This window comes from Perca fluviatilis, chromosome 4 (genome assembly GCF_010015445.1).
Source record: "Perca fluviatilis chromosome 4, GENO_Pfluv_1.0, whole genome shotgun sequence".
NCBI classification, from domain to species: domain Eukaryota; kingdom Metazoa; phylum Chordata; class Actinopteri; order Perciformes; family Percidae; genus Perca; species Perca fluviatilis.
Window position 1 is genome coordinate 8,591,073 of NC_053115.1, and position 26,354 is coordinate 8,617,426.

General features: G+C 40.3%; 1 protein-coding gene, 1 non-coding gene and 1 pseudogene across 2 annotated transcripts; 1 reads left to right on the forward strand and 2 right to left on the reverse strand.

The window, feature by feature from the left end:
• Positions 1-207: 207 nt before the first annotated feature.
• Positions 208-11,637, reverse strand: LOC120558238 (annotated as a pseudogene).
• A 124-nt stretch (positions 11,638-11,761) lies between these two features.
• On the reverse strand, positions 11,762-23,593 carry LOC120556722 (inter-alpha-trypsin inhibitor heavy chain H3-like). The gene is given in 23 exon segments (XM_039796421.1): positions 11,762-11,976; positions 12,082-12,193; positions 13,095-13,267; positions 13,389-13,590; positions 13,762-13,875; positions 14,782-14,841; positions 14,939-14,965; positions 15,249-15,409; positions 18,742-18,881; positions 18,972-19,157; positions 19,349-19,530; positions 19,630-19,755; positions 19,846-20,014; positions 20,095-20,211; positions 20,949-21,077; positions 21,225-21,335; positions 21,518-21,680; positions 21,835-21,939; positions 22,129-22,237; positions 22,240-22,282; positions 22,863-22,886; positions 23,141-23,170; positions 23,436-23,593. Coding segments are annotated over 23 exon segments (2,736 nt in total). The 5' UTR covers positions 23,550-23,593; the 3' UTR covers positions 11,762-11,837.
• Positions 23,594-25,925: 2,332 nt separating this feature from the next.
• Positions 25,926-25,997, forward strand: trnae-cuc. The gene has a single exon. It is a non-coding gene; the product is annotated as a tRNA-Glu (tRNA).
• Positions 25,998-26,354: the final 357 nt, after the last annotated feature.

Genomic DNA, 26,354 nt, shown 5'->3' on the forward strand with positions numbered 1-26,354 from the left:
ATGCTCTTTCACCTTGTATGCATTGGTGGCATCTAATTTTTTCCTGTACCTCACCTGGACGCAGGTCTGTCACCTCAAACAAAACCCCATGGTAGAACTGACCTGGAGGAAAATATATTTTGATTTATTCAAAATTAGGAATCAGCAAGTATAAAATAGCTACTCAATCTATGCATCGTTATATGAAACATTCTCACCGTTTTCTACCTAGTAGACCATGAACCGAGCAGACAAGTGGAAGCTGTCCAGGGTAGAGAAACCCAGGGAGTCTTGTTGGTCGACGCGTCTCTTCCAAACACAGGAGCCATGTGAAGCAAGTGAAGATGTATTTGTCAATGTAATTTAGTTGAACTCAATTTTCAGTGTAGGTTTGATAGTTTACATTTGTTTTTTGACCTGTGGTTTTTACTGATCCTATTTTTTGTTTAGTCTTTATTAAGATGAAGTTGTCATGTTGCCCTTATTTTTGGTAAACTGTGTGAGTGGTATTTCTAAGGTATAACAATAGACAAGTTTGTTTTATATCACTACAGGTGCTCTATTGTGTGATAAACACAAAAAATGTAAAAATATTTTTGAAAATGTACATTCATTTTTAAAAGCATTTTTTTTATCCTGACATGACCAAACTACCTAAATATATAAATCATTTTATCATTTCAGTTTAAAACATGCATTGTTGTCCAATAACATTAGATACAATTTGCAAGGCAGTGTTACTCACTTGATTGTTTTTTTTTTTTACAGCTAGGTGAGAAAGGTTGAAGACATGCAGAAAATTGTCACAGGTCAGTCTCAAACCTTGGACATCTGCGTCGAGGTATAAGCCTCAAAGTATATGTGCGCCTGCTCTACCCACTGACCAACCCAGCCACCTGACTTGGTTTCTTTAATAGAAGCTGTATCAGGCCACAGTAGCTTGACTTGCTTGCCATTGTGGAAGACTGAGATGTCCTGAGTGCTCACCTACCTCCATTCTCACCCCCATCTTTTGGTGAATGATACCCAAACGGCCAAAGTAGGTGTTGACGTTACCATCTGGAACAACTGTCTTGCCAATAATTTGGCCGTTCACCACAAAGCCTGGAAAATATGACAGGTTTGAGTTTGTTGTCCCTTCTCACGTTTCTCACAAAAAAGAATCCTGTGCTTTTTAGAACAAATGAAAACTCAGGGATTTTGACCAGGTGTTTTTTTTTAACATTTTGGGAAATATGTTTTTTTTTTCTAGTTTACTTGCCGAGCATTAGATGAGAAGATCCCTACCACTCTTCTGTCCACTAAATATGAAGCTATATAAAGGAAAAAGCACCTTAAATATCACAATTAATACATTGTACCTTTTTGTTTAATCCGTACAAAAAGTGTAAAAACGACAATTCACGGTTTTTACGTGCAATGAGCATGGTGTTATGAGCGTGGTGTTATGAGCGTGGTGTAATGAGCGTGGTGTTATGAGCGTGGTGTAATGAGCGTGGTGTTATGAGCGTGGTGTAATGAGCGTGGTGTTATGAGCGTGGTGTTATGAGCGGTCATTTCTTGACCAGGACAGTGACTTCCGGGAGTCTCTGTGTGCTTCCTGGCACTTCCTCCTTTTTTAGACCCTGCTTCAATTGCCTGTTATCTGGCCTGCTTTCAGTATTAACCTAAGTAACGCAGGTTGTATGTAGGCTATACCATTTTTATAAAGCAGTGCATCCATGTCTCTCTCTTGTTTGACAAATTGTAAAATGTATTTAAATTGGATTTCTAGTTATCTGAATTAAGTGCACAAAAAAAGGCATAAACGTTGGTAGACTTGTTTTCCTCTTACCTCCACCGTCTTTTAGTTTCTTGATGTAGGCGACGGCTTTAGTCACATTTTCCTTTGTTGCTTTGGTAAGAGAGTCCTTCCAGGTGATAATTCTACTATCAAACAGGATGAGAGCAAAGTGGTCTTCTTCATGGAGTTCTTTCAGAATGGCGACCATTGCGTTCTGAGTCTGCAAAGGTTCCCAAATCCACATGAAGATTTATACACATTGACACATACAGTATGAAGCTAATCTACACAAAAAGTAATTTAACTGTGCAATCTTTCTTCCACGCATTGATCCGCTTCTGTCAATCCCAAACACCACATTCTTTGGGACTCTGGCCAGGTCAGGTGGAACAAAAAAGTTGACAATCTGAAAGGAAATCCAGCATTTGAACAAGACTAGTAGTGAAATACAGGACACTGCTATGCTCATCTTTAAACGGCTAGGGAAGTAAAACTAGGATCAGAAGTAAACTATTTTTTTTACGTTTGCATCTTAAAGTTACTTCAACAATGCTGTTAGCTATTTCCCAGAGTATATTTGAGTTAGGAATTAATGTAATCAAAGAGGTAGTGCTCCTGCAGGTTAATCTCACGACATGTGCTTTAGGTAACATTACTGAGTTTTATATGCTGCCGCAAAGTCGTTGTTGGTTGCTGACCTGGATTTCCCCTAGGAAACTTACTTGATGATGAAATCTCCGTCAATGATGGTACTTTCACATCCTGGACCTTCCCTCTGCTGCTCCAGTGTTGGGGAGAAAGATATGTGTGCCTAAAAGACAAAGAGATTCATTTCAACTGACATCTTTTACGCTTTAAAAAAAAAACTGTCTAATAACAGAAGGATAGAAATCTGTCTAACCCTTTACCTTGTTGTCTAGGATGGTTTTCTCCACCAGGGGGAGCAGCAGAAGCAGAGGCAGGTTGCAGTGGCTTCAACAAAAGCAATGCCTTGGGGCTCTTAGATGTTTGCTGTTTCCACACACACACACACACACACACACACACACACACACACACACACACACACACACACACACACACACACACACACACACACACACACTCAGTGTGCAGAGATGTATAATAACAAAGTAGAACTACTTCACTACTGTACTTAAGTACTAAAATGCTGTATCTGTACTCTACTGGAGTATTATTTTTTTTCTCCTACTTCCACTTTTACTTCAGTACATATTTTCGATGAGTTTAATACTTCTACTCCAATACATTTTTTATGTGCTGTATTGTTACTCGTTTTACAATTATGAAAATGTTACGAATCATTCCAAACCCACATTATCACTGCCAGAACGGTAGATGGCTCTGTCACCAGGTTTGATGAAGCTGACTCATCATTGAGCGAATCAAGCGACCAAGCTGTCTTATAAGACGACCACGCGTGCTGCCGTTCTGCCTTTCGCTCTCTGCTGCCTGTCTGCATTGAGAACACTTGAGCTTTGTTAGCTTGTTTCGAGATGGAAGAACCAGAAACACCACCTTCAACTTTGAGTGATGGTGGCGGTGAGGGTGAGGAAGGAGACCACCCCTGGCCCTACTTAGAGTCCACGTTTTCATTTGTCGGAGTGAAAGACAATTCATAGAGACTGAAGTGCCTACTCTGCCTCCCGAAAGATTGCAAAATAATGGCCTTCAAAAACTCAACGTTGAATTTGAAGAAACATATCAAGGTAATATAATACACAAATGGCACACCAGCTTGAGCTATCAGTAAGCGCTAGCTAACTAGCTACCCGCAGTTCATGACATGCTGCGGTGATGGACATTCCTGTCCTCGTACTGCTGCTACAGCCAAAGGAATTGTGAGTGTCCTTTAGGCTAAACATTTCAAATAATATAAACAATATGATATTCAAACTTTTGACGGCTTTCTTTAATAACTACATAACACAATACTTGTACTTTTACTTTCAGTACTTGAGTAGTACATTTTAAAATAAACTACTTGCAATACTTAAGTACAAAACATGTTGAATACTTTAGTACTTCCACTTAAGTGTGGTGCTTAAAGAGCACTTCAACTTCTGCTCAAGTCACTTTTTGGATAGAGCACTTGTACTTTTACTCAAGTCTGGGTCTCTAGTACTTTATACATGTCTGTCAGTGTGACAGATTTAGTGTGGAATCATTGTGATGTAGGGTTAGGGCTAGTTGGTCTCATTAATGTTGACAAATTCCTCACACTTTGCATTCTTAATACTAGCAGTTTTCAGCTCCTCTTGACAGTTAAAATAAAATATAAAAGAGGAGAGTGTGTCCAACCTGAAACTCTTGCACTGGTTGTTGGGGTGTAACTCGGGTTAGAATCTCATACTGGCCCAGTTTCCTCTGAAGGAGCTCCTCGTAGCTAAGAATGAAAGTCACTCAGCTTCTGGCTGCAATGTTGACAGACACTGAAAACTTCTCCATATTCCTTCAATGCAATGATGCAATTTATTATGGGCATTTATTACTTTAACGTGTTGTTAACACCACCACCACACGTTCAGTGCATACTGTAACATTTTTCAGTCCAACATACTTGACTGACTCCCTTGACCAGTCCAGCAGTCTGTCCAGAGGAAACAGCCTTCTCATACGGTTTCTTGACTTTCTCTTCCTCCTTCACCTCCCCAACATATACAGTGCCTTGCGAAAGTATTCGGCCCCCTTGAACTTTTCGACCTTTTGCCACATTTCAGGCCTCAAACATAAAGATATAAAACTGTAATTTTTTGTGAAGAATCAACAACAAGTGGGACACAATCATGAAGTGGAACAAAAGTTATTGGATATTTCAAACCTTTTAAACAAATAAAAAACTGAAATATTGGGCGTGCAAAATTATTCAGCCCCCTTAAGTTAATACTTTGTAGCGCCACCTTTTGCTGCGATTACAGCTGTAAGTCGCTTGGGGTATGTCTCTATCAGTTTTGCACATCGAGAGACTGACATTTTTGCCCATTCTTCCTTGCAAAACAGCTCGAGCTCAGCGAGGTTGGATGGAGAGCGTTTGTGAACAGCAGTTTTCAGTTCTTTCCACAGATTCTCGATTGGATTCAGGTCTGGACTTTGACTTGGCCATTCTAACACCTGGATATGTTTATTTGTGAACCATTCCATTGTAGATTTTGCTTTATGTTTTGGATCATTGTCTTGTTGGAAGACAAATCTCCGTCCCAGTCTCAGGTCTTTTGCAGACTCCATCAGGTTTTCTTCCAGAATGGTCCTGTATTTGGGTCCATCCATCTTCCCATCAATTTTAACCATCTTCCCTGTCCCTGCTGAAGAAAAGCAGGCCCAAACCATGATGCTGCCACCACCATGTTTGACAGTGGGGATGGTGTGTTCAGGGTGATGAGCTGTGTTGCTTTTACGCCAAACATAACGTTTTGCATTGTTGCCAAAAAGTTCGATTTTGGTTTCATCTGACCACAGCACCTTCTTCCACATGTTTGGTGTGTCTCCCAGGTGGCTTTTGGCAAACTTTAAACGACACTTTTTATGGATATCTTTAAGAAATGGCTTTCTTCTTGCCACTCTTCCATAAAGGCCAGATTTGTGCAGTATACGACTGATTGTTGTCCTATGGACAGAGTCTCCCACCTCAGCTGTAGATCTCCGCAGTTCATCCAGAGTGATCATGGGCCTCTTGGCTGCATCTCTGATCAGTCTTCTCATTGTATGAGCTGAAAGTTTAGAGGGGACGGCCGGGTTTTCATGGATTTGTAGTGGTCTGATACTCCTTCCATTTCCAATTTATCGCTGCACAGTGCTCCTTGGGATGTTTAAAGCTTGGGAAATCTTTTTGTATCCAAATCCGGCTTTAAACTTCTCCCACAACAGTATCTCGGACCTGCCTGGTGTGTTCCTTGTTCTTCATGATGCTCTCTGCGCTTTACACGGACCTCTGAGACTATCACAGAGCAGGTGCATTTATACGGAGACTTGATTACACACAGCTGGATTCTATTTATCATCATTAGTCATTTAGGTCAACATTGGATCATTCAGAGATCCTCACTGAACTTCTGGAGAGAGTTTGCTGCACTGAAAGTAAAGGGGCTGAATAATTTTGCACGCCCACTTTTTCAGTTTTTTATTTGTTAAAAAAGTTTGAAATAGCCAATGAATTTCGTTCCACTTCATAATTGGGACCCACTTGTTGTTGATTCTTCACACAAAATTACAGTTTTATATCTTTATGTTTGAGGCCTGAAATGTGGCAAAAGGTCGAAACGTTCAAGGGGGCCGAATACTTTCGCAAGGCACTGTAGCTGACCATCAATTGCCCTGCGAGGCACAAAGACACTTGTCAAAGGTAGAGAAAGACATGATCTATGCTTACTGTCAAAAGTATTGAGTTTTGACTGACATGCTGAAGTTAGTGATGAAGGGGGTCTTGGACAGCTCCACTTCGAAGAAGATTTCCTGGGAGAAGTTGGCTTTGTTCAGAGCCTTGGAGGTCATGACGGTGTGGGCGAAACGAGAAGTCACAGTGCAGTCCACTTTCACACTGTACACCTCCACCATCTGAAAGGATGTTACATTATGCTTCATAAGATTGTTACCTGAAACCTGTCTGTCTGCCTGCCCGCTCCATTCCTGTTTCCCATGGACCCTCATTTAATTATGTTCAGTCTGTTTGGGTCCGTCTGTTTGGGTTCTTCTCCCCTTGTTGCCAGAATTCACCAGATGTGACAGAAAGAGGAAAACTCAAATGCCTGTTGAGTAAAATGCATTTTGAAAGCTATCAACATAAAAGAAATCATAAAAAAAAATCTAAAACATCATATTATAGAAAGACCAGTAGCCACGAGAACTGCCAGCTTATTGTATTGTCGTCTCTCTACTGAATTGGGGATCAGATGTAATGAAAAATGTCCCCAAATGATTCATTCGGTCACAAAACTGAGAGAGATCACTGTTATGTAAACACAAGGCAAGATGGAAGTTTTAGAGAACGGAATAAAACGCAGATGGACAAATCAGTTCCAGCATGTTTATTGTCTCCAGCAAAGCAAAGGGGAGACAGATATATGCCAATGGACACCGCAGGGGGAAGAGTGGAACAAGTGACATCTGTAAGCAATGAGGTTTTTCAGAAAATGTGGACTTATTTTGCAAACAGTAACAATGCCACTACTGTGAAATAGAAGCTACCAGTAATGTAGACCTTGGTCTCGTGTGTATTGAATTATATCCAGGTTTCATAATTCATTCCCCAATGATCCATGAACATGACTGTATAAATGCCTTGTTGTTAGGAGAGGTCCTACCTCTGTTTTGATTTTACAATATATATCAATATCAAAATTGATTACTTACAGTCACAGATTCTGTGCTTCGTTTCTGTAGAATTAAAAGAGACACAAATATGTAGTACATTTTCACAACCAAAATTGTCCTTTTGAGTTTTGTAGCAGGGTGAAATGAACATATAGATACAGCATAGTACTTTAAGTGAGTATTAAGTATTTTAAGCTGAGTACCTATATTGACCTGGGGCACATAGCTTCTTTGGTCTCCTAGAACACATCATAGGTACAGCAGGATTGGAGAGAGATGTGCACCAAATGAATGATGATGTGCCATCAGGCCCATCACTACACTTTGTTTGTTTGATGTTTCCCTGAATGTTTCTCATTAGTTTCAGTGTGGCATGATAAACCCAGATTTTCAAAAATGTTGTACCAGCACTGCATCAGTAGTCCCTATCTGAAGCATCCATGTTTATAACCTTCATCATTTTCATTAAAGCAACATTGCATAACCATTTTACCCTAAAATAACAGCTTCAAAATCATTTTGATGCTACACTGACTTGTAATAGGAAGAATAGTGCATCTGTCATTCCCACTTTGTGCCCATGTCTGTTCTCGCACAACTCTCCCACTCTGTGCACGCTGCACATTACCTTTCATCATGGTTGGCTGGAAAGACTGGCCTAGCAAGTTCACCTGTATAAACATTGGTATTATTCTTTATGTAGAGAACACAAGGAGTTAAATGGCCTTGGAAAGAGGGAGCCACCACACTGGGAAATGAAGAGGCATTTTGCCGGAGGGTGTGGAAAAACATGAGACAGTGTTGGTAACAGTAATTTCGACTTGGAGGTAAGCAGCAGTTACGTTAATAATTGGAGTAGTAGACAAATGTAATGTTTGGAGGAACGTTGGTCTTGACCATGGATGTGTTTACCACTGTTGCCAGGCAGCCAGCTTTTTACGTCTGCTGTCTACTTCTCCTCTACTAGCCTACTTCTTCCTTATTCACAAAATATTTTGTTCGTACGCCCCCTGGTGTTTTGTAGAATACTGCAACGGACAATGCATTGAGCATAAACAGCTCTTTGCATGCACATAGCTTGTGCGCCGTCTGTGGAGGCTCACGTCTCAGTGTCACGTGTGAGTATAACCAAAGCTTTAGCCGTGCTGCCAGGACTAGAAGGAGAGGGTATTGCACAGAAGTAGAATTTATAATCTAATCTAATGATCTAGTCTAATAAATCTAATCAGAGCATCCTGGCTTGGTGCGTTTCACAAAGGCCGAGTCAGGCTGAGAGGTGCGACTAGGTGGAGCCAGGCGGAAGTAATTCGGTAGATGCGCGTTCACGGCTTTCTTTAAGAAGAGAGAATATGCATTGTGCATACTTTACACAAAGTGAGCAGCAGCTTCTTATGGAAGTATGATAACGTGAAGCACATTATCTGTAAAAAAGAAACATGAAACAGCGAGAGAAAGCATGGCAGACGAGCGCAGACCGCGTGAATGCGTAAGCAGCCTAAAAATATACATTTACTGACCATTGCTCTGAATTGAAACTGTCATAATCATACCATTCAAGGAGTTAGGCTAAGTATTTGCATAAATGAGCAGTTGTACTCTTTGCCTTAAAAGTGAGCAGAAGACAGCCTAATGTTACGCAGGAAATTTACCATGAAGATCAATTACAACCACTAATCTACAATGCTAGTCTGTGATAAATATCTCTCTCTCACTCTGTCTCTCCCTCTCTCTCGTATGTATCTAAATATAAATTATCTAATAACATTAACTTCCACTGCTCGCTTTTCAGGCAAAGTTTACAACAGTTTGTTTGTGAAAATAATTAGCCTAACTCCTTGAATGGTTTCATTTAAGAGTAGTAGTTCGTAAATGTATATTTTTAGATAGGCCAATATCATCCAGTCAGTCCACTTCTGCCATGCTTTCTCTCACTGTATAGTTTGCTTCTTTACTTATTATATGCTTTGCTTTCTAGTAGGCCTATGTATGGACATAGAAAAGACACTGAAGAAATTAGACTCTGAAATCTAGAAACTATAAAGATAATTAAGTGATAATGTAATGCACACTATAAACATGACTGTAACACAGAATAGGCCTATTCATCAGTTATTTCCCCGCCAGCAAAATATAAGGTCAAAAACCACTGAGGTGTCCTCTCCTTGTTGTTTCATGAACGTAGGCTACTGTATGTAACTAAGACTATAATTAAGGAGGATGGTACAATTAGGATAATTTTTTATAATTGGACAATCCTCCCAAATTATAGTCCCAGTTTAATGGAGAGAACACAAATTGAAGAATACCAAATAAAATGCACATGGAAGAGATCTTTTGTTAAAGAATACAAAAATAAATAAATCAACTAAAATAATGAAAGGTGTACTCTGACCAGTCTGCCATTGTTAGAACCACTAACACGTGTATTACACTTTATATATTATCCTTCATCGCTGACTTCGTTTAAAACACATTTGCAACTGTATCAGCCTTTTCTAATTATCTCAACATCTGCCGTAATATATTCACCAAACTTCTAACAACTATATGAACAGCAGTTTTCATACAGCAATATAACAGTAACAACTGTCACATGAATAATTATAAAAATAATGATCACAACTTTAAATAATAGCAGTGCTTAACTGAACAGCGATACGCACTTGTTGTATTTTAATGCAGGCAATCCAGGCAGGCTGGTAGCAACATAGACAACCTGGCGAACTGGGGATGCAGGTGGGAGTTATGACGAGGTCTGAAATGACATGATAGCTTAGTTCAAGAAGCATAGGTCGGTTGGAGGCCAAAAAAACAAAAGAGGAACGAAATGCAGAAGAGGATGGAGCAGGCATCACGTTCACACACCTCCTTCTTAGTCAAAATGCATTACTTTGTGCAGCTGAATTGCATTCTGGTCCATTGAGCATAAGTGCGGTAGAAAAACGTATAAACTCTGCCTATTCTTTTTTTTTTTTTATCAAATTTGTATTCATTTATAACAAACATACATACACATTGAATTATTAGAATTTGGTTTGAGCTATGTTAAAACCACTGACACTTATTTGAAAGTAAAAGGTTCAAATGCCATGTCACTTTAATGGTCAGCATTCTGAGACCTGAAGGAATGACTTGCAATTTGCTTAAGGCATTATCTCATTAAAGATAAAAAAAAAAAATAATGTTTTAACCAGCTATTACCAAGACTATATAGCTGATATTTACAGCTGAAATGATATTTCCTTTCAGCTGTCGATGCTTTGGAACTCCACTGTGTCACCACTGCTTTGGCATTATTTTTATTTCTCTTTTATCTCTTTTGTTTTTTTATTATGCCTTCTAAACAGATATTCTTTTACTCCTTTTTCCGGGAAAACACAGTTGCTGCTGCCAGACATGCAAAACACGCCATTTCCTACGTGCTTGGGGAATCTTCATGGGAAAGGTCAACTCTTACAACTGTAGACACAGGTTTTTATAAACAGTGTTTGGACTGATCGCTAATGAGGTGTAAACTGACCAGAGAGAAAAAACTAAACAGACATTTGTTTACATGCAAATGCTGCATGTAGCTTATTTTAAATACCTGTGTCAGAGCATCTCTGCGAGAAATTACCAGAGCTCCCTGGGCATGAGCTGGAAGCCAGAAGCAGACACAAATCCACAGCTGCATGACTCTCCACAGCACAGGCATAGCTGGGAAACAGAAGAGCCTCTGCCCTGACATTACTGAAAACAAGTGTGGGGGGAATTTGTGGGGATCAAGTCTTCCAATAAGAGTTTTACTCCACCCAAACTCTGTTCTTCAGGAGGAGGGACCTTCTGCCTCTGCAACTCGTGTTTGTGTGAGTCAGTGTGTGTCTAACTACTAAACAATATGCTCATCTAATCAAGACTTGTGATCCTGTGAGTGTGATTGTGTGTGTGTGTGTGTTCACTGCACATGCATCACAGGTCACATGGATCTTGTGCTTATCTCTTTCATGAATTTCTTCTCAACATGCCGATATGTGAATGAGGTTGGTTATATCATTACAAAGTGTAACCACTGTTATGTGTTGATATTTCCTGTAGTTAAACAATAATCAGAGCCACATGGTACACACAAGGACTTTTTTTGTGGATTTTTTGACCATTAAGACATGTTTCACCAATTTGTCACAACTAAGATAACATTGATTTGGTATCATGTGGTTTAGGAGTCCTACAGTAGACCTCAAATGAAATTTAACAGACCTTTTCATCAGAATTGCACTGCTTGGAAACAATTTGGATCCCACTTTACTTCCTGTCAGCTCCTGACTTTAGCAAACACTTAAACTAGGAGTAAAAATGCAGGGTGTGCCGCCATTGACATCATACAAGGGTTTGAAATTAGCAAGCTAGTAGACTTAAGTTAAACATGTCTTTAGGGGAAAATGGTGTAACCAAAGCAAAGGCCAGATAAATATTAACTGAACAGTCTTTTCTGACATACTAACAATGTTGCAAACAATGAAACACTGAAATGAAATGATTGAATCTAGCTTGAGTCCATCTTTAAGAACTGTGTCCCATGTATTTCAATACAAGTGATTGCTGAGACTGTCTCCCAGTACTTTTCACTATTTTGGGACAGTAATAAAGCCTGTAGTAAAGCCGGTTTACCTTTGGGTACAAGAAATCAGAGCATTTATGGTGAAAGTACAGGCAGTTTTGAATATTTATTGTATAGACTTTGATGTGTAACTTGATGTGTAACTTGTTTTTATACAGTTTTAAAAAGGCCTGACACAACATAGTCTGTTGCATCTCCATCGATAAGGCCTGTTCCATTATTGTGAATGAACCAGCAGGGAACATTTTCTCCGTTCTTCACATCCCTCCGGAAGTCTCTCTGCCAGCCTCTGTGTACCAGGACAGAAATGTCATGTAGAGCATTTAGGATACATATGGCATGCAAACTCTTCAACACTGAGATGGGACACACTTATCTGAGGCATGCAGCGTACCTGGTCACATTGAGCTCCTGTCCTTTCACATACATGGTGGCGTCCGGTTTCTCTGGGACTTCACCTGGACGCAGGCCTGACACCTCATATTCAATCCCGTGGTAGAACTGACCTGGAGGACGACCCACCATTTAAAGTAAATATCATTTTTTAAATAAAATACTTCTGGCCCTGTATCTCTCCACCAGTGATAGTTGCCAACTAAAACAACTGGAGTTTTTATTGTAATGTCAAAAAGATTGGAGGTCCTATATTTTATAAGTATTTCTCTGTTTGTACTGTATGAAAGATGTTTCATGCAGACAATTGTTTATATCTGGCTTTAGTTTAATAATAAACCACATTTTGCTGCAAAACATCACAAAGAACATGAAATAAAATCATTAAAAAGAATAATTAGACAAATCACAATGGGAATTCCTCCTATGAGGATCTGTGGTGTCAAGGGTTTTAATGCCTGACATAAGGAAACTATCCAGGTCAATTTGAAGCCACAATATTTTTTTTTGGCCACTTGAGTGGAGCGCAACAAGCTGTAATTATTGATACGATCACCTTATAAAGCTATGGCGAACAATGTTAGCACACAGCTGCCTGTTTACACATCCATCAGACACTAAGAAACATTAGCTGTGACGAATGTAAGTCCAATATTCACTCTCCTTTTAGCTTTGTTCTTGTTTCTACCAACTCCTGAGGAAAATATCTGTCTCTTTAGCTGCTAAATGCTCTACTATTTTCAACTGCTAAATGTGATTGCCTGCGTTTGGTGCTCAGCAGGTAGTGTGCAGGTTTTTTTTGTAGAGCTTTTGTACTGAAAACAGCTCCCTACTGCAATTGAAAACGACACTATGACAAAAGGTGAGAGTGAACCAGAACAGTAACGTTGCAAGTGTTATATTTATCTTTTGTCTGAGAAACCCCAGAATAATTTAGAAATGCAATCCATATCACTTGTTTTGACCTGCTGTTAAACTTTAAACCATGCAATCTAAGTGTGTGTCATGTTTTACCTAGCAGGCCATGAACAGAAGGGGACAGGAGGTGGCTGTCCAGGGTGTAGAAACCCAAGTAGTCCCGGTGGTATGGGTGCTTCACCCACACTTTGTGTAGCAGGACAACAAACTTGACAGAATCCTTTAGAGTTACTGTTAGACTACGATCCTTGGTCAAGAGAAGATCCACACTGGTGAAGAAACAGGGGGAGAGAGATGACAATTTTTATTAATTATTATTATTATTCATCCTGAACTGGATTTTATATTTCATATTGCTCATGTAGAGAGATAGTTCTCTGGGGTCCTTACTTGAGTCCTTTGACAGAAGCTGTATCAGACCACAGCAGTTTGACCCATTTTCCGTCCTGGAGCACCGAGATGTCCTGAGTGCTCACCTCAAGCCTCACCCCCAGAGTCTGGTGGAGGATGCCAAAACGCCAAAAGTAGGATTTAATTTTACCATCAGGGGCAATCTTCTTGTCTCCGATGATCTGGCCATTGACCAAAATACCTAAGGAAACAACAAGGGATTCAGTCACTGGCTGTTTAACTGCATGGTATGATATACTGGCACATATATTAGAAGTGTCCAAAATCTTGGTCTACAAGGAGTGTAGCTACATGTGTAGTAAAAAGTCAAGGGGTAAGGAAGTCATGATGATAATCAGGACTCAGGGCTGACCTTGTTCTGGGTCTCTGACCAAGCTGAAAATGGTTCCTGGTATGCCGTTGATATTGAAGCACAGTGCGTCGTCTCTTTCAGGGAGCTCTATAATGAAATGAGGATCTCCATCCACTGCGGGTGACACCAAAGTATAATGACAGTAATAAACAAAGTGGATATGATTTTGTTTTTGGTATGGTGTTGGTTCAACGTGCTAAAGACAACATGTTGACAAGACTAAGGGTCTACAGCAATGCTAGCAGCTCTCTGAAGCTGTACCTTTGCACAGTGGTGGTCTTTGAGCTAAACGCTAACGGCTGCATGCTAACATGGTCACAAAAAAAAAAGGTATTAAGAGATATTTTGTTGAAGCTGGATTTTCTAACAGAGAAGAGGTCATATTTACAACATTATTTCATATTATTTATTTATTTTAAAAGAGATATTATTTTGTTACAGGTTGTTACAGATTTTATTTTATTACAGAAGTTATTTTTGCACCATTGAGGCATGTTCATTAACCGTTAATTAAGCCTGTCTGAATTTGTGTCTCGGGGTCGGGCCGAGTGTCCTCTTTTTTTGGAATCAAAATATGGTCACCCTATGTTAAGTGTAATGTTTTTCATGTTTACCATTTTAGTTTAGTGTGTTAGCATGCTACATTAGCTAAAAGCTTCTATACACAAAATATAGCTGAAGATGATGTGAAGGGATGTCATTAGTTTTGCAGGTATTTGGTCATAAACCAAAGTATCGGATAAATGAAAGGACCATGAGTATCTGTATAAAAGGTGTGCCAATCTATCTAGTAGATGTTGATATAGTAGTTGATATATTTCAATGCAAAGGTAAAGATTTTGACCTAACCACCAAAGTCATGAGAATTCATCCTCTGAGGACCATTAAGGTATGTATTAAATTTATTGGCAATGTATCTAATAATTGTCAGGATGGACTGACAGACCATCTCACCGAAAGACAGACATTGCCATCACCTGAGCCATGCAGCTTAGCTACCATAGCTAAAAATGTACTTACCAAAATATGTGGGTTGTGCTGGTTGCTGGTAAGCATAAGAAGGGGCTGGATATCGATGTGCTAGATACAGGAACAATAAAATTCAAGTTAAAAGCAATACAGTGAATTAACCTAATCCCAGAAGTCTTTTTATGCTTTATGGTAAAAAGTGTCTTACACACTCTTTCTGCTTGTTGCCTTTGCGCTGTCAAAAAACAGATGGACAAAACGATTAGTATAATCCACAGTTCAAACTGGAGCACCACCCTCTGCTGGTATAGTTGAGTAAAAATAAATAATATTTATAAAAACAAAAATAATAATAATAATAATAATAATAATAATAATAATAGGAATCTAACAGACAGTGCTGCTTGTCAATGTATTACAGTAAGGTTTTGCTTTTTTAGAGAAAAAAGATTGACAGCAGCCGTGTTCAGGAAAGCCTGCCCAGTATCACTTTTCAAAGCCTCTCTTTCCTCCCTTACCCTCAGTCAGTTTGTCAGCAATGAAAGGGCTGTCTGGTCCGTCCTCAGTTTCAGGCTTGATGACCACCATGGAAGTGAGCGGGGTGACAAAGCTGTAATGCAGAGACATTTCCAGTGCCTTGGCTGTGGCATTGGCTTTCTCGTCTTCGGCACCCTTCTTGCTGCAAGAAGGAAAATATACTGAAGTTGACACATATGACACTGGCCTTCAGGAAATCACCATGGAATCTATAAATTAATATTACAAGATGTATCATGGGCTCTCAGACAATGGCCATTGGCCAAAGAGTATAATTAACAACTATTTTAAAGGTACAATATGTAACAATTCTGCATTAAAATGTCAATAAATGACTATACCCATGTTATATATTTTGTTGAGTGGTGTACTTATACTATACTAAATGTTTCCAACAATGTTCAAACCCAGAAAAAACTGCTTTTTTATTTTAATAAGGGGGACGTTTTCATTTAGACACCTGTCAGGGCCAGGAATTAGACCACCAACCTTCCAATTGGCAGGTGACCGCTCTACCACTGAGCCACAGCCACCCCATTATAAAGCATACAATGTCACGGAAAGAATAATACTCAGTAACCGTAATACAGCTTGCTTTCTGCCACACAGCATCATTTTCTCATTGATTACATGCCACTTACAACACAATGATACAGCAGAGACCTTATTTAATACATTTCAATATCGATCGATCCAGCTTAACGTTATGTGCTACATTGACACATAGCTCATGCTAATGCTTGGTGGGGAAGGTTCAGCATGCTCATGAAGTTATTTTAGGTTTAATTGTTTTGATCAAGGTAAAGTTAATGTTAAACAGCACTGGGCTAACCCACAATTACGTTCGCCATAGATAGAAGAAAAATCTAATGCTAATTTAGCCAGCTATCCCACCCTGTTTCTTCTGCCTCACTCCCCGCTGCTAAGGGACTTCAGTCGGGATGAGAGCGGACAACAGCCCTGAGGACACGACACATCCATCGTTAGCCAGCAGCCTGCCATTATTATTAACTTACAGCAATCCGAACCCAGCCAGCACAAACTCCAGCGCCTGGTTATAACGATGCTAACGGCAGTAACGGTAACAGAAAGTTTCAGGTTTCGTCGGGGAAACCATAAATAACGGAAACCATATCGCCCAGGCGTTCCAGTCTGGCTGGCTACGGTGTTTTGCTGAAATTCTCCCCCCTTTAGCGTTTAGCGGTCTTCTTGGTTACATGCTGCCACTCCGACATGCTTCTATTCCGACATGCCGCTATTAAGTATAACCCTAACCCTAATGGAAACAAAAAATTGACAATTAGACGTCAATGTCGGAGTGGGGGTATGTCGGAATGGATGGCGGAACCCGGTCTTCTTTACAGTTAATTTGACCGACAAATGGTGGCTGTCTTGCGGACAAAAGGTGAAGGTGGGGAGAGTCCGGCAGCAACACCTGGCAGCCATCCCATTGATGTAGGCCTATCCTCGGCCATTACCTCAGGGGCCGCTGCTCGGCCGAAGATACTCGGCGGCAAGCCCCAGCCATGAAGTAGCTAAAGCCTGGCTCACGCTACAGGAGTTTTAAAATCCTAACCGATTTTGAAATCTGGTTGCAGCACACACTTGAGGAGAATCTTTGCAGATTTTCTTCCCTCAAATCTTAAACATGCTCACACTACAAGATTTGAAAATAGTGGGGCATCACACACTACAAGATATTCTTAAGATTATCTTGCCAGATTTAGCACCTCACGTGACACGATCTCACGGGGAAGCGCGTGTAAACAAAATGGATACTGTGTCACGGCAACTTGCTGCAGTAATACTTATTCTTTGTACCAATAAAAAACAAAAGAAAATAAAAGAGCGTGGACAATAATATTATTCAAACAAACTACTGTATTTTACAGACTATAAGTCGCACTTTTTTTCCTACTTTGGCTGGTCCTGCGACTTATAGTCAGGTGCGACTTGAATATCAAAATATATATAATTTAACATGTTTTTAAATGTTAATTTCTACTGAAAACATTACCATCTACAGCCGCGAGAGGGAGCTCTAGGCTTGTGAAAACTAGAATGCTGCTCCTAAAGACAACTGAGAAAGAAAAGAGATAAACTGCAGGTAGTAAAATATGCAGCCAAAAACGGTAATCGAGCAGCAGAAAGAAAGTTTGAAATGAGGGAGAAACTTGTGAGGGACTGGCGAAAAGGTGACTCTTATTGCAATATAGAAATCAAAGAAAGCTAATCGGCTAATCGCGGGCTGAAAGCAAGACGGCCAGAGCTGCAGGAACGAGTCCACAGATGGGCGCTTGAACAACGGTGCAGTTATGTCTCCACACCCGGCTAGTTGTTCTGTGTGACTTATACTCCGGAGCGACTTATAGTCCGAAAAATACGGTATGTGCAATGCATCTTTTGTTAGACCTGAATGTAGCAGATGATCATTGACCTAGATCTAATGTTTACATTTGCTAGCTAGTGCGCTAGCAACTTTGTACACTCACCCGGTAGGTCCAAATCTGAAGCGATCGCTCCCCAGCTCTTGTCTTTATCATTATTATGATACTTTTTTGATGATACATTAAACAGGCACACGTGCTGTTGCCACATCTCCACCATCCTTTCTTCCAACTCAGTTGTCCACCGGACCCGTACTACAGCTGCTTTCGTGGACATTTTCAAAAGTTTCCGCCAGTTCTGTCTCCTGGCAGACCTGTCTCTCATTGGCTATTGTGGAAGTACTGACGTAATCATAGTCGTTTCACGCCCGATTATAATCTTAGATATCAAACATGTTTGATATTATTGGGGCGGCCCCGATGTGTCTGCGAGCAGATCGGGAGGTGCAAGATTCAATCTGTGAACGCCTCACATTACCAGATAATCTGCACCGAACATCGGAACCGATCGAGGTCCTCGACAAGATTTTTTCTCAGATTCTCGGGAGGGGTAAATCGGGCATAAATCGGCCTAAAACTCCTGTAATGTGAGCCAGGCATAAGTCTCTCAACGGTGTTGTAACGTCACAACAAACCCTTTTCCCCCAGTGTTGAAAACATCCAAAAAGTGACACTGACGTGAAATACATTGTGATATTGTTGTTTTAGCTGAGTGGCTAATGTGAGCTAACTGGTCAACTAACGTTAGCTAGCTACCAATACTAATCAAATCAAGAAAACGTAATTATGTGGGGAAAACTGCAGCTATTTTATCAAAATGACATGAATAAACGCAACGTGAATAAAACTGTAATGGAAAAACCCATCCGTGAACACATATATTTTAATCGGCAATTGTGTTAAACAATGAAAACTACAACTCCCATAATGCCACTTCACGACGTCGTCGGTGTTTACATCCATTGTTTTGATTGAGAGACCCCTAGCGGCAGAAAATTATTGTACGTTTAATGAGACTAATGGGAAATACAGATTTCCAAGCTAAAGCAATTCAGGTCTCAGCTTGAGTGAAATGACTCAAACAGACCTGTTCTCCAGTAGCTGCTGGATGTTGAGGTAGGCCCACAGACGCTCTGTGAAATCCCCGAAGATGTACTCCTCATTTGGGTATATCTCGTCCCAATCCACAGCAGTGGCCTGGCCCTGCACCTTGAAGTCCTCCTCAAACTATGACAAAAATAAAAATGATTTCTAAGAAAAACTGTAATAAACACATCTTCTCTCCACCTCAGCATTGTCTCTAAATTTCTGCCTTACCCCCTGTCCGAACACTTCCACCATGAAGTTGTCCAGGTCATTGTTCATCACCCTACCGGCCACCACGATCTCTGAGCCTTTAAAAAACTGGCTGTAGTGATTGGTAGTCAGCGAGTCCACTGCATTGTCAGGATAACGCAGGTCCACTTCTGAAAGCAGAGTGCTGGCCACTTCCTCATAGAAACCCTGGAATAAATGCATCCCACATTATATTACATCTATTTGTCCATAACATGCTACAGTATATATAGTTATTATTATAATGTTTAAAAAACATTGTGATTACATACAGTAATTGTGAAAGAATGTGTCATAGCTGGTATTATTTACATTTAACTTCACAAAAATCTAAGAATTAGCTCAAAAATATATTCCACCTGAAGTTGAACAGCTGCATCTGAACCCTCAAAGATTCTGCGGGCCACTCCCTTGTTTTGTTTGCTCATCCCATCCAGGAAGGAATAATCCACATCATTTCCAAATCCAAGACAGAACAGAGACATGTTTCCTCCAATAGCAGAATGAATGTTCTCCTGAATCTTAGGGAGGTGACTCTCTCCTTCAAAGACACAACATGCAGAAATTGAATGCTAAATAAAAAGTGTATGAATGAAATGTGCAGTATATCCTACAGTATATACACACTATGCATGCTCACCACTATTTGGCATTCCATCAGTCAGTAAAATAATCATATCGACGCTCCTCTCTGGGAGCTTCTTCTCTTGCCTGTCTTTGACCAGCATGTTGACACCTTCCAACACTGCATCATTGATATTGGTTACTAGAAGAAAAACACACAACACATTGTAAAATGTATAGTCTATTGTAGACAGCGTATTTCTATCATTTAGGGAGTTAAGATGACACTTGCCTCCCCCGTGTTTAATCATTCTGACATAGTCCATTCCTGCAGCCACATTTTCCTTGGTTGCTTTGGCAAGTGATGTTCTCCAAGATTGAATTCTGCTATCAAACTGGATAAGGGCAAAGTAGTCTTCCTCACTGAGGTCTTTTAGGATGGCCAGCAATGCCTCTCGTGTCTAAAGAGTTACAAAGTCAGAGGTCAAAATGTGTGCTTGTGGGCATTCAATAAATTAGAAACACATTAACAGTCTCTCACCTGTTCAATCTTTCTTCCACTCATTGATCCGCTACTGTCAATCACAAACGCCACATTCTTCGGCACAGTGGGCAAGTCAGGGGGAGCAAAGAAGTGCACAAAGTATCCGTTCACAATCTAAAGGGAAGCCAATCAAAGAGCAGTGATATACACGAAAAAATGACAAGGCAACATGAAAATTGCAAGAAAATGTAGTTGATTCATTTCTGTCACGAGAAGACCATCCACTGCATAGTGCCTTGTATATATAGTGTAGCAGGAGCAATGGCTTCTATTTCCAAAATGCTCCACTGAAAGGTTCAGGATGTCTTCTGTTCCTGCAGCAGTTAGACTTTCTACTATTTCACTATTTATTCATTCATTGCATGCAGCAATTTCTTATCTTGTAATTGTCTGAATACTGTACATTGGCACATTTACACTTTTTGTTTTCATGATCTTGTTTTTAGATCAAACTTTTGATTGCATACTTGGCTTTTAATAACCCCCTTGCTGCTATTGAATTATGTACTTCTCGTCAATGACTCTGCCTGGTGTTATCTTTTGTGTAAATAACTTATTGTGTACATTGTGTCACAATGTCTTTGTCAGCGTGCAGTGTATGTCTTTGTCTATGATAGAAAACCAGCTTTTCCCTTTGAGGATTGATAAAGTTTATCCTATTCTATTCATGTTGTTGGGCAATCTAAATAATCAATTTTATTTTACAATGCAGCCTCCAGACAAAGAACATTACAGGGAATCTGTATAGTTTTACATGTGAAGCCTGATTTAATTGTGCATTCAGCAGATAGTCTTGCATTGCCAGACCAATCTTAAGCAGATACTAAGTACAGTATGTGTTGAAAGCTGACCTGAATGTCTCCGAGGCTCGTTGCTCGGTTCACATCGTACTTGATGATAAAATCTCCGTCAATGAGTGTTCCGTCACAATCTGGACACTTCCTCTGCTGCTCCATGGTTGGCGAGAAAGAGATGTGTGCCTGACAGTGGAATACAACACGGATGGTTTAGCTTTTCTCTTAATTCTTGGGTCAGTTATTGTATTAAATGTGAATGAAAGGAAGTGAGACCAAGATCATTTTGAAGAATTATACAACTTCTTACAAGGCCTGTTGTATTGTGTATACCTTGTTGCCTGTGACACGTTTCTCCACCAGGGGGAGCAGCTCATTGGAGAAGAAGGTTGCGTTGGCATCCACATAAGAAATGCCCTGAGGCTCATAGATGTTTGTCACAATCTGTTTACACACACACACACACACACACACACACACACACACACAAACACACACACACACACACACACACACACAAACACACACACACACACACACACACACACACACACAAATATCAAACAAATATCACATACTCATTTAGATTATCTGAAATCACCAAGAGACAGGATTTGAACATGAACCTGAAACTCCTGGACAGGTTGCTTGGGTTTAACTCGAGTCAGAATCTCATACTGGCCCAGTTTCCTCTGAAGGAGCTCCTCGTAGGTCATAATAAATGTCACATTACTTTCAGCTGCGATGTTGACAGACACTGAAAACTTCTCCATTTTTCTTCCAGAAGCCCTGTAATGAAACACAGATCATTGACAGCCTCTATGTTAAAACTATCCATTTAGGATCTTTATAAATCCATAAAAATGTAGCTACAGTAGAAGCATGTTTCTTTGAACATGTATTTTAAACTGTGTTTATGTATTTTTCATCTTGACTGACTCACTTGACCAGTCCAGCAGTCTGTCCTGAGGAAACAGCCTTCTCATACTGTTTCTTGGCTTTCTCTTTCTCCTTCACCTCCCCAACATACATCTGACCATCAATTTCCCTGTGGGGCACAAAGATGGAGAACGACATGATGCAACTTAAGGAAGGTAAAGTAACTGCATCAGTAACAAAAATCATCTTTAGAGCACGACTGGTAAAAGAAAGCAGGGATAAATACTGTCACACGCAAATTGTCATAATGCAAGTAGGAATGCAGACAGAGTGGAAATCAGAATGGAGGTCGACTAACATGCTGAAGTTAGTGATGAAGGCGGTCTTGGGCAGCTCCACTTCAAAGAAGATTTCCTGGGAGATGTTTGCTTTGTTCAGCGCCTTGGAGGTAATGACGGTGTGGGCGGCCGAGACGTCACAGTGCAGTCCACTTTCATACTGTACACCTCCACCTGAGACAGAAAGAGAGGGAGGAAAAGTTGGAAAGATTGAAGCACACAATAAATAGTGAATATGGAAAGCCTACACAAGCACTTCACATACAGCATTGGTATACAGCGAATTACTGTATTATCTGCCATTTTTATGTTGTTTCAAACTGAATGTCGTTTTGCAGCTTGGTCCAGTCCCAAGGCATTCTGCCCCGATTGGTGCCAAATAAAATTATAACCGCTTGAAAAATTGTTTAAAAAGACATGATGTCACGGATTCCACCCTGGGAGTGTTGTGTGAGACAGATTGGGTGAGGCAACCTGGGTGCTGTATGCTTGAAGTAGGGAATGTGTGGACATTTTCATTCAGTTTAGTTATTCTCAGTCATGTTATTTTTATTAGTCTTCTGTTATGAGAGACCTTTTATTTTATTTGCTGGTTCCACAGCCTGCCAGTAAAGGACAGAAATGGTAATCACTGTACTAGAGTTTCCTTTCTTCTCCTATCTATTGCCCTTACAGAATACATAAAGTTTTATTTAATTGAATATTTCCCATCATCATTACCATCAATAGAGATACCAACAGATTATTTTCTTACCGTGGCCACATTTGTACTTCTTTTCTGTAATAAAAACAAACACACAAAGAAAAAGGAGATTTGGAATTTTGGAATTGGAAAATCTAAATTTAAGACAATTTCAACTGCCACTGTTATATAGCTTTATGCTATTTAAAATATGACTTGAACATGTACAAAATAGCCATATGCATTTTATTTATAAGAATGATAATGTATAAGCAAAAAGATCCAACTTTAGCACATTTTCACCATAATATGAAAGGACCGTCTGTTGGTAAATAGTATCTGACAAGTACCTGCAGTGATTTGGCAGCTCCTCTTGTCTCCTGAAATACAAATACAGCAGGGTGAACTAACATGGTGCCAAGATATTAGAAAAAAAAAACACTGGCATAACATGATTTACATTCTGTGTCACTTATGAAGATTCAAAGAGTAGGAAATAGCAAACTAGTTCCGAAGGAGTGCAGTTTATTACATAGAAGAAAACAGACTAGGGGCTAAATCAGGAACCACCAGATAAAATTACTATCTGTATAATGTGATTTCAAATTACAATCAGAGTACAAAAAGGTCAGTGTGTGAAGTTACCTGCAGAGCTTCATGGTCCCCGGAGATGACCAGAGTGCCCCGGGCCAGGCCGGGCAGCCAGAGGCAGGCGCTGGCCCACAGCAGCAGCAGTCCAACACCCTGCACTCCAGACATGACCAAACTTCTACTGAACAGAGGCTGACTTCACTGCTGAGAAAAAACTCTCTGGCCAGGGGGAGGAACAAAAACTCTGTGTGTGTGTTTGTGTGTTTGTGTGTGTGTGTGTGTGTGTGTGTGTGTGTGTGTGTGTGTGTGTGTGTGTGTGTGTGTGTGTGTCCAGTCCAGTGAAGTTGCACTTTGCACACTTAGGTGAGGCCCAGGTGAAGGTGGCAGGGGTGGATCTACAGGGGGGTAAGAGGGGGCAGGTGCCCCCCCACTCTAGAGCCTTGCCCCCCCAGCTACCCCCCTAACTTTGGTGATCCAAAAACTGTACTTGTAACAACAAACCGCCACTATGTACACAAGCTTCTCAAAACATTGAACTAAACAATACATTAACCAAAAGTGAACAATTTCATTTTTCATTTTAAACGTAATCTTAGCCCCCCTGCCCCTCAAATACTTAGCTACGTCCTTGATTCAAACATGCAGAGCGGCGTTCGCTCAGTCTGGCTCACACACAGCGAGTCAGCTGCGGTGCGGTGGCCCTGCAACCTGGCTGGAGAGACTGAGCTGCCCCAGAGCCTCTGAAGGTGAAGTCAGTTTCCCCAGGTGTAGTTTAAACACACATTTACCTTAAAGTTACATTTGTAATGAATGTATTGTATGCTAAAGACGATTCAGCATCAGCAAAACAGCGAGTCTATTGCGTTAGCCAAAATCAGCGGTCAAATCTCTCCCTCTTGATTTGGAAGAGCACTCTAGATTAGCCTAATTTTAGTAAATACAAGAACAGCTTAATATAAAATATAAAATCTTGTTTGTATCCATAACATTTACTGATGGTCGCCGTTATGCCGACGTTACGTTACAGCACACAATACAGTGCCAGTTAGGAGATCGATCATTTTTATATGATTAGCTAAGCAGTCCTATAAAATCCACTTCCTCTCAGATATCACAGCAATAAGGCTGCACAAATGAAACCAGGTTACAACTGGGGAAATAACAAATACAATAGGATTAAGTAGTCTAAACATAACTGGTGTGTGCATGTATAGATTTTATATTTGTTATAGGCTAGGCTACTTATTAGCTACATGGCCCTACAGTGTAACGTAATACAAGGATAACCAGAGGTTTTCACATACTGACTTTTGCAGGCCAGAGTAGCTGAAGAAATTAGCTGGCGCCTAAACATGAAAAGGAAGGCTAAAAGTGGGGATATTGCCAGCTTTTTTGCTAAGAAAATTCAAAGAAGTAGGCCTACACAGGAGGAAGAGCGTGAGGGAAATGAAGGAGAAGGCAGTAAACTGGAAAGACCAGGAGGGTCAGAGCAGGAGAAGACCACAGAAGGAGAAGAGGAAATAAGTGAGGGAAAAGATGAAAGAAGTCAAGCTTTAAACCCATCATCAATGACTTCTTAAAGGAAGAATTGGTTTTGTTAGTGGCTGAGGAATATTGCTCTGAAAAGCATTAAAAGTATTTTTGTGTTTGTTTGGTTAAAGCCATTCACATTTAGGGATTCCCACGTACCGTATACCCATGCCACCCTGCAAAGACCTCTTGCCCCCCCTTTGCCACCCCATGTAAAATTTTCTAGATCCGCCACTGGAAGGTGGACGTCAGAAACCTAAAAGAAGACATCGGCAAGTCTCAGATTGTGGAGTCTCCAGATGAGCTGAAGAGTCAGATGGAGAAGATTTTAGTCCTGTCTGTATGATGACGTTTTGGATGGCATTGATTTCAGGAAGAAACCGATGAGCGTGTGGTGGAGCTGCAGAACTTAGTGCAGAGTGTGACTCACACTGAGGCTGAGATTCAGCAGATGTAGGCCTACAACCCGCTGCAGGACCTGGAGAGCAGCATGAACAACACCAAGCAGCGGCAGGAGGAGGTATGAACAAGATTCACATTCCTCTTACAATAAGCACCAATCAATAATGGGAGAGACAGATGGGAGAGAGCATAAAAGCTAAACGGAAACTGATCTTTTCTGTGCCCTGATTGGGGGTAGGCTACTTAAATAAAAAATACAAATAGAGTCTGTGTGTGTGTGTGTGTGTGTGTGTGTGTGTGTGTGTGTGTGTGTGTGTGTGTGTGTGTGTGTGTGTGTGTGTGTGTGTGTGAACTGATGATATGACTAGGCTATGCTTCCTCCGCCCCCACGCAGGTCCCCTAATTACCGTAAGTGATCAAAAGAAATGTGTTCGAAATAATAGAACTATACACCTCTTACAGGCATAAAGAAATAATAAAACTATATGATGCGGGCCAGAATAAACTTGAAGTTTGCTGCTAAATGGTATTTATATCATGTGGGGAAAACACTGTTATTATTAAATACCTTAGTTATTATTTCTTTTCTTTGTTCAGCCTTTATCGCATCCGTCCCTGGTGGTCTAGTGGTTAGGATTCGGCGCTCTCACCGCCGCGGCCCGGGTTCGATTCCCGGTCAGGGAACGCTTTTATCACAGCGTCGGGGTTGTAGGCTACTTATTCAAAAAAATAAATAGTGAGTTTGGGAAATTAATCAGACTTTTAAATATAATGTAACATTGTGAAGGACAAAATGTATGAAGGACAAATTATTCAGAACATCCTAGTATATTACTATAGAAATACATTTGGTGATTTTCTGTAAGAGGATGTTCACAATCAAATATATTGCAAATAAGAGTAATATTATGATTGTCAGAAGTAGGGAAGCCAGAAAAGTAGTATTTTCAGATTTCTCCCTTGGTGCTAAATACTTACATATAACCGATGAACTAGACGATAAGGACAATTACAGAAATGTTGAAATTTGTATGGACAAGC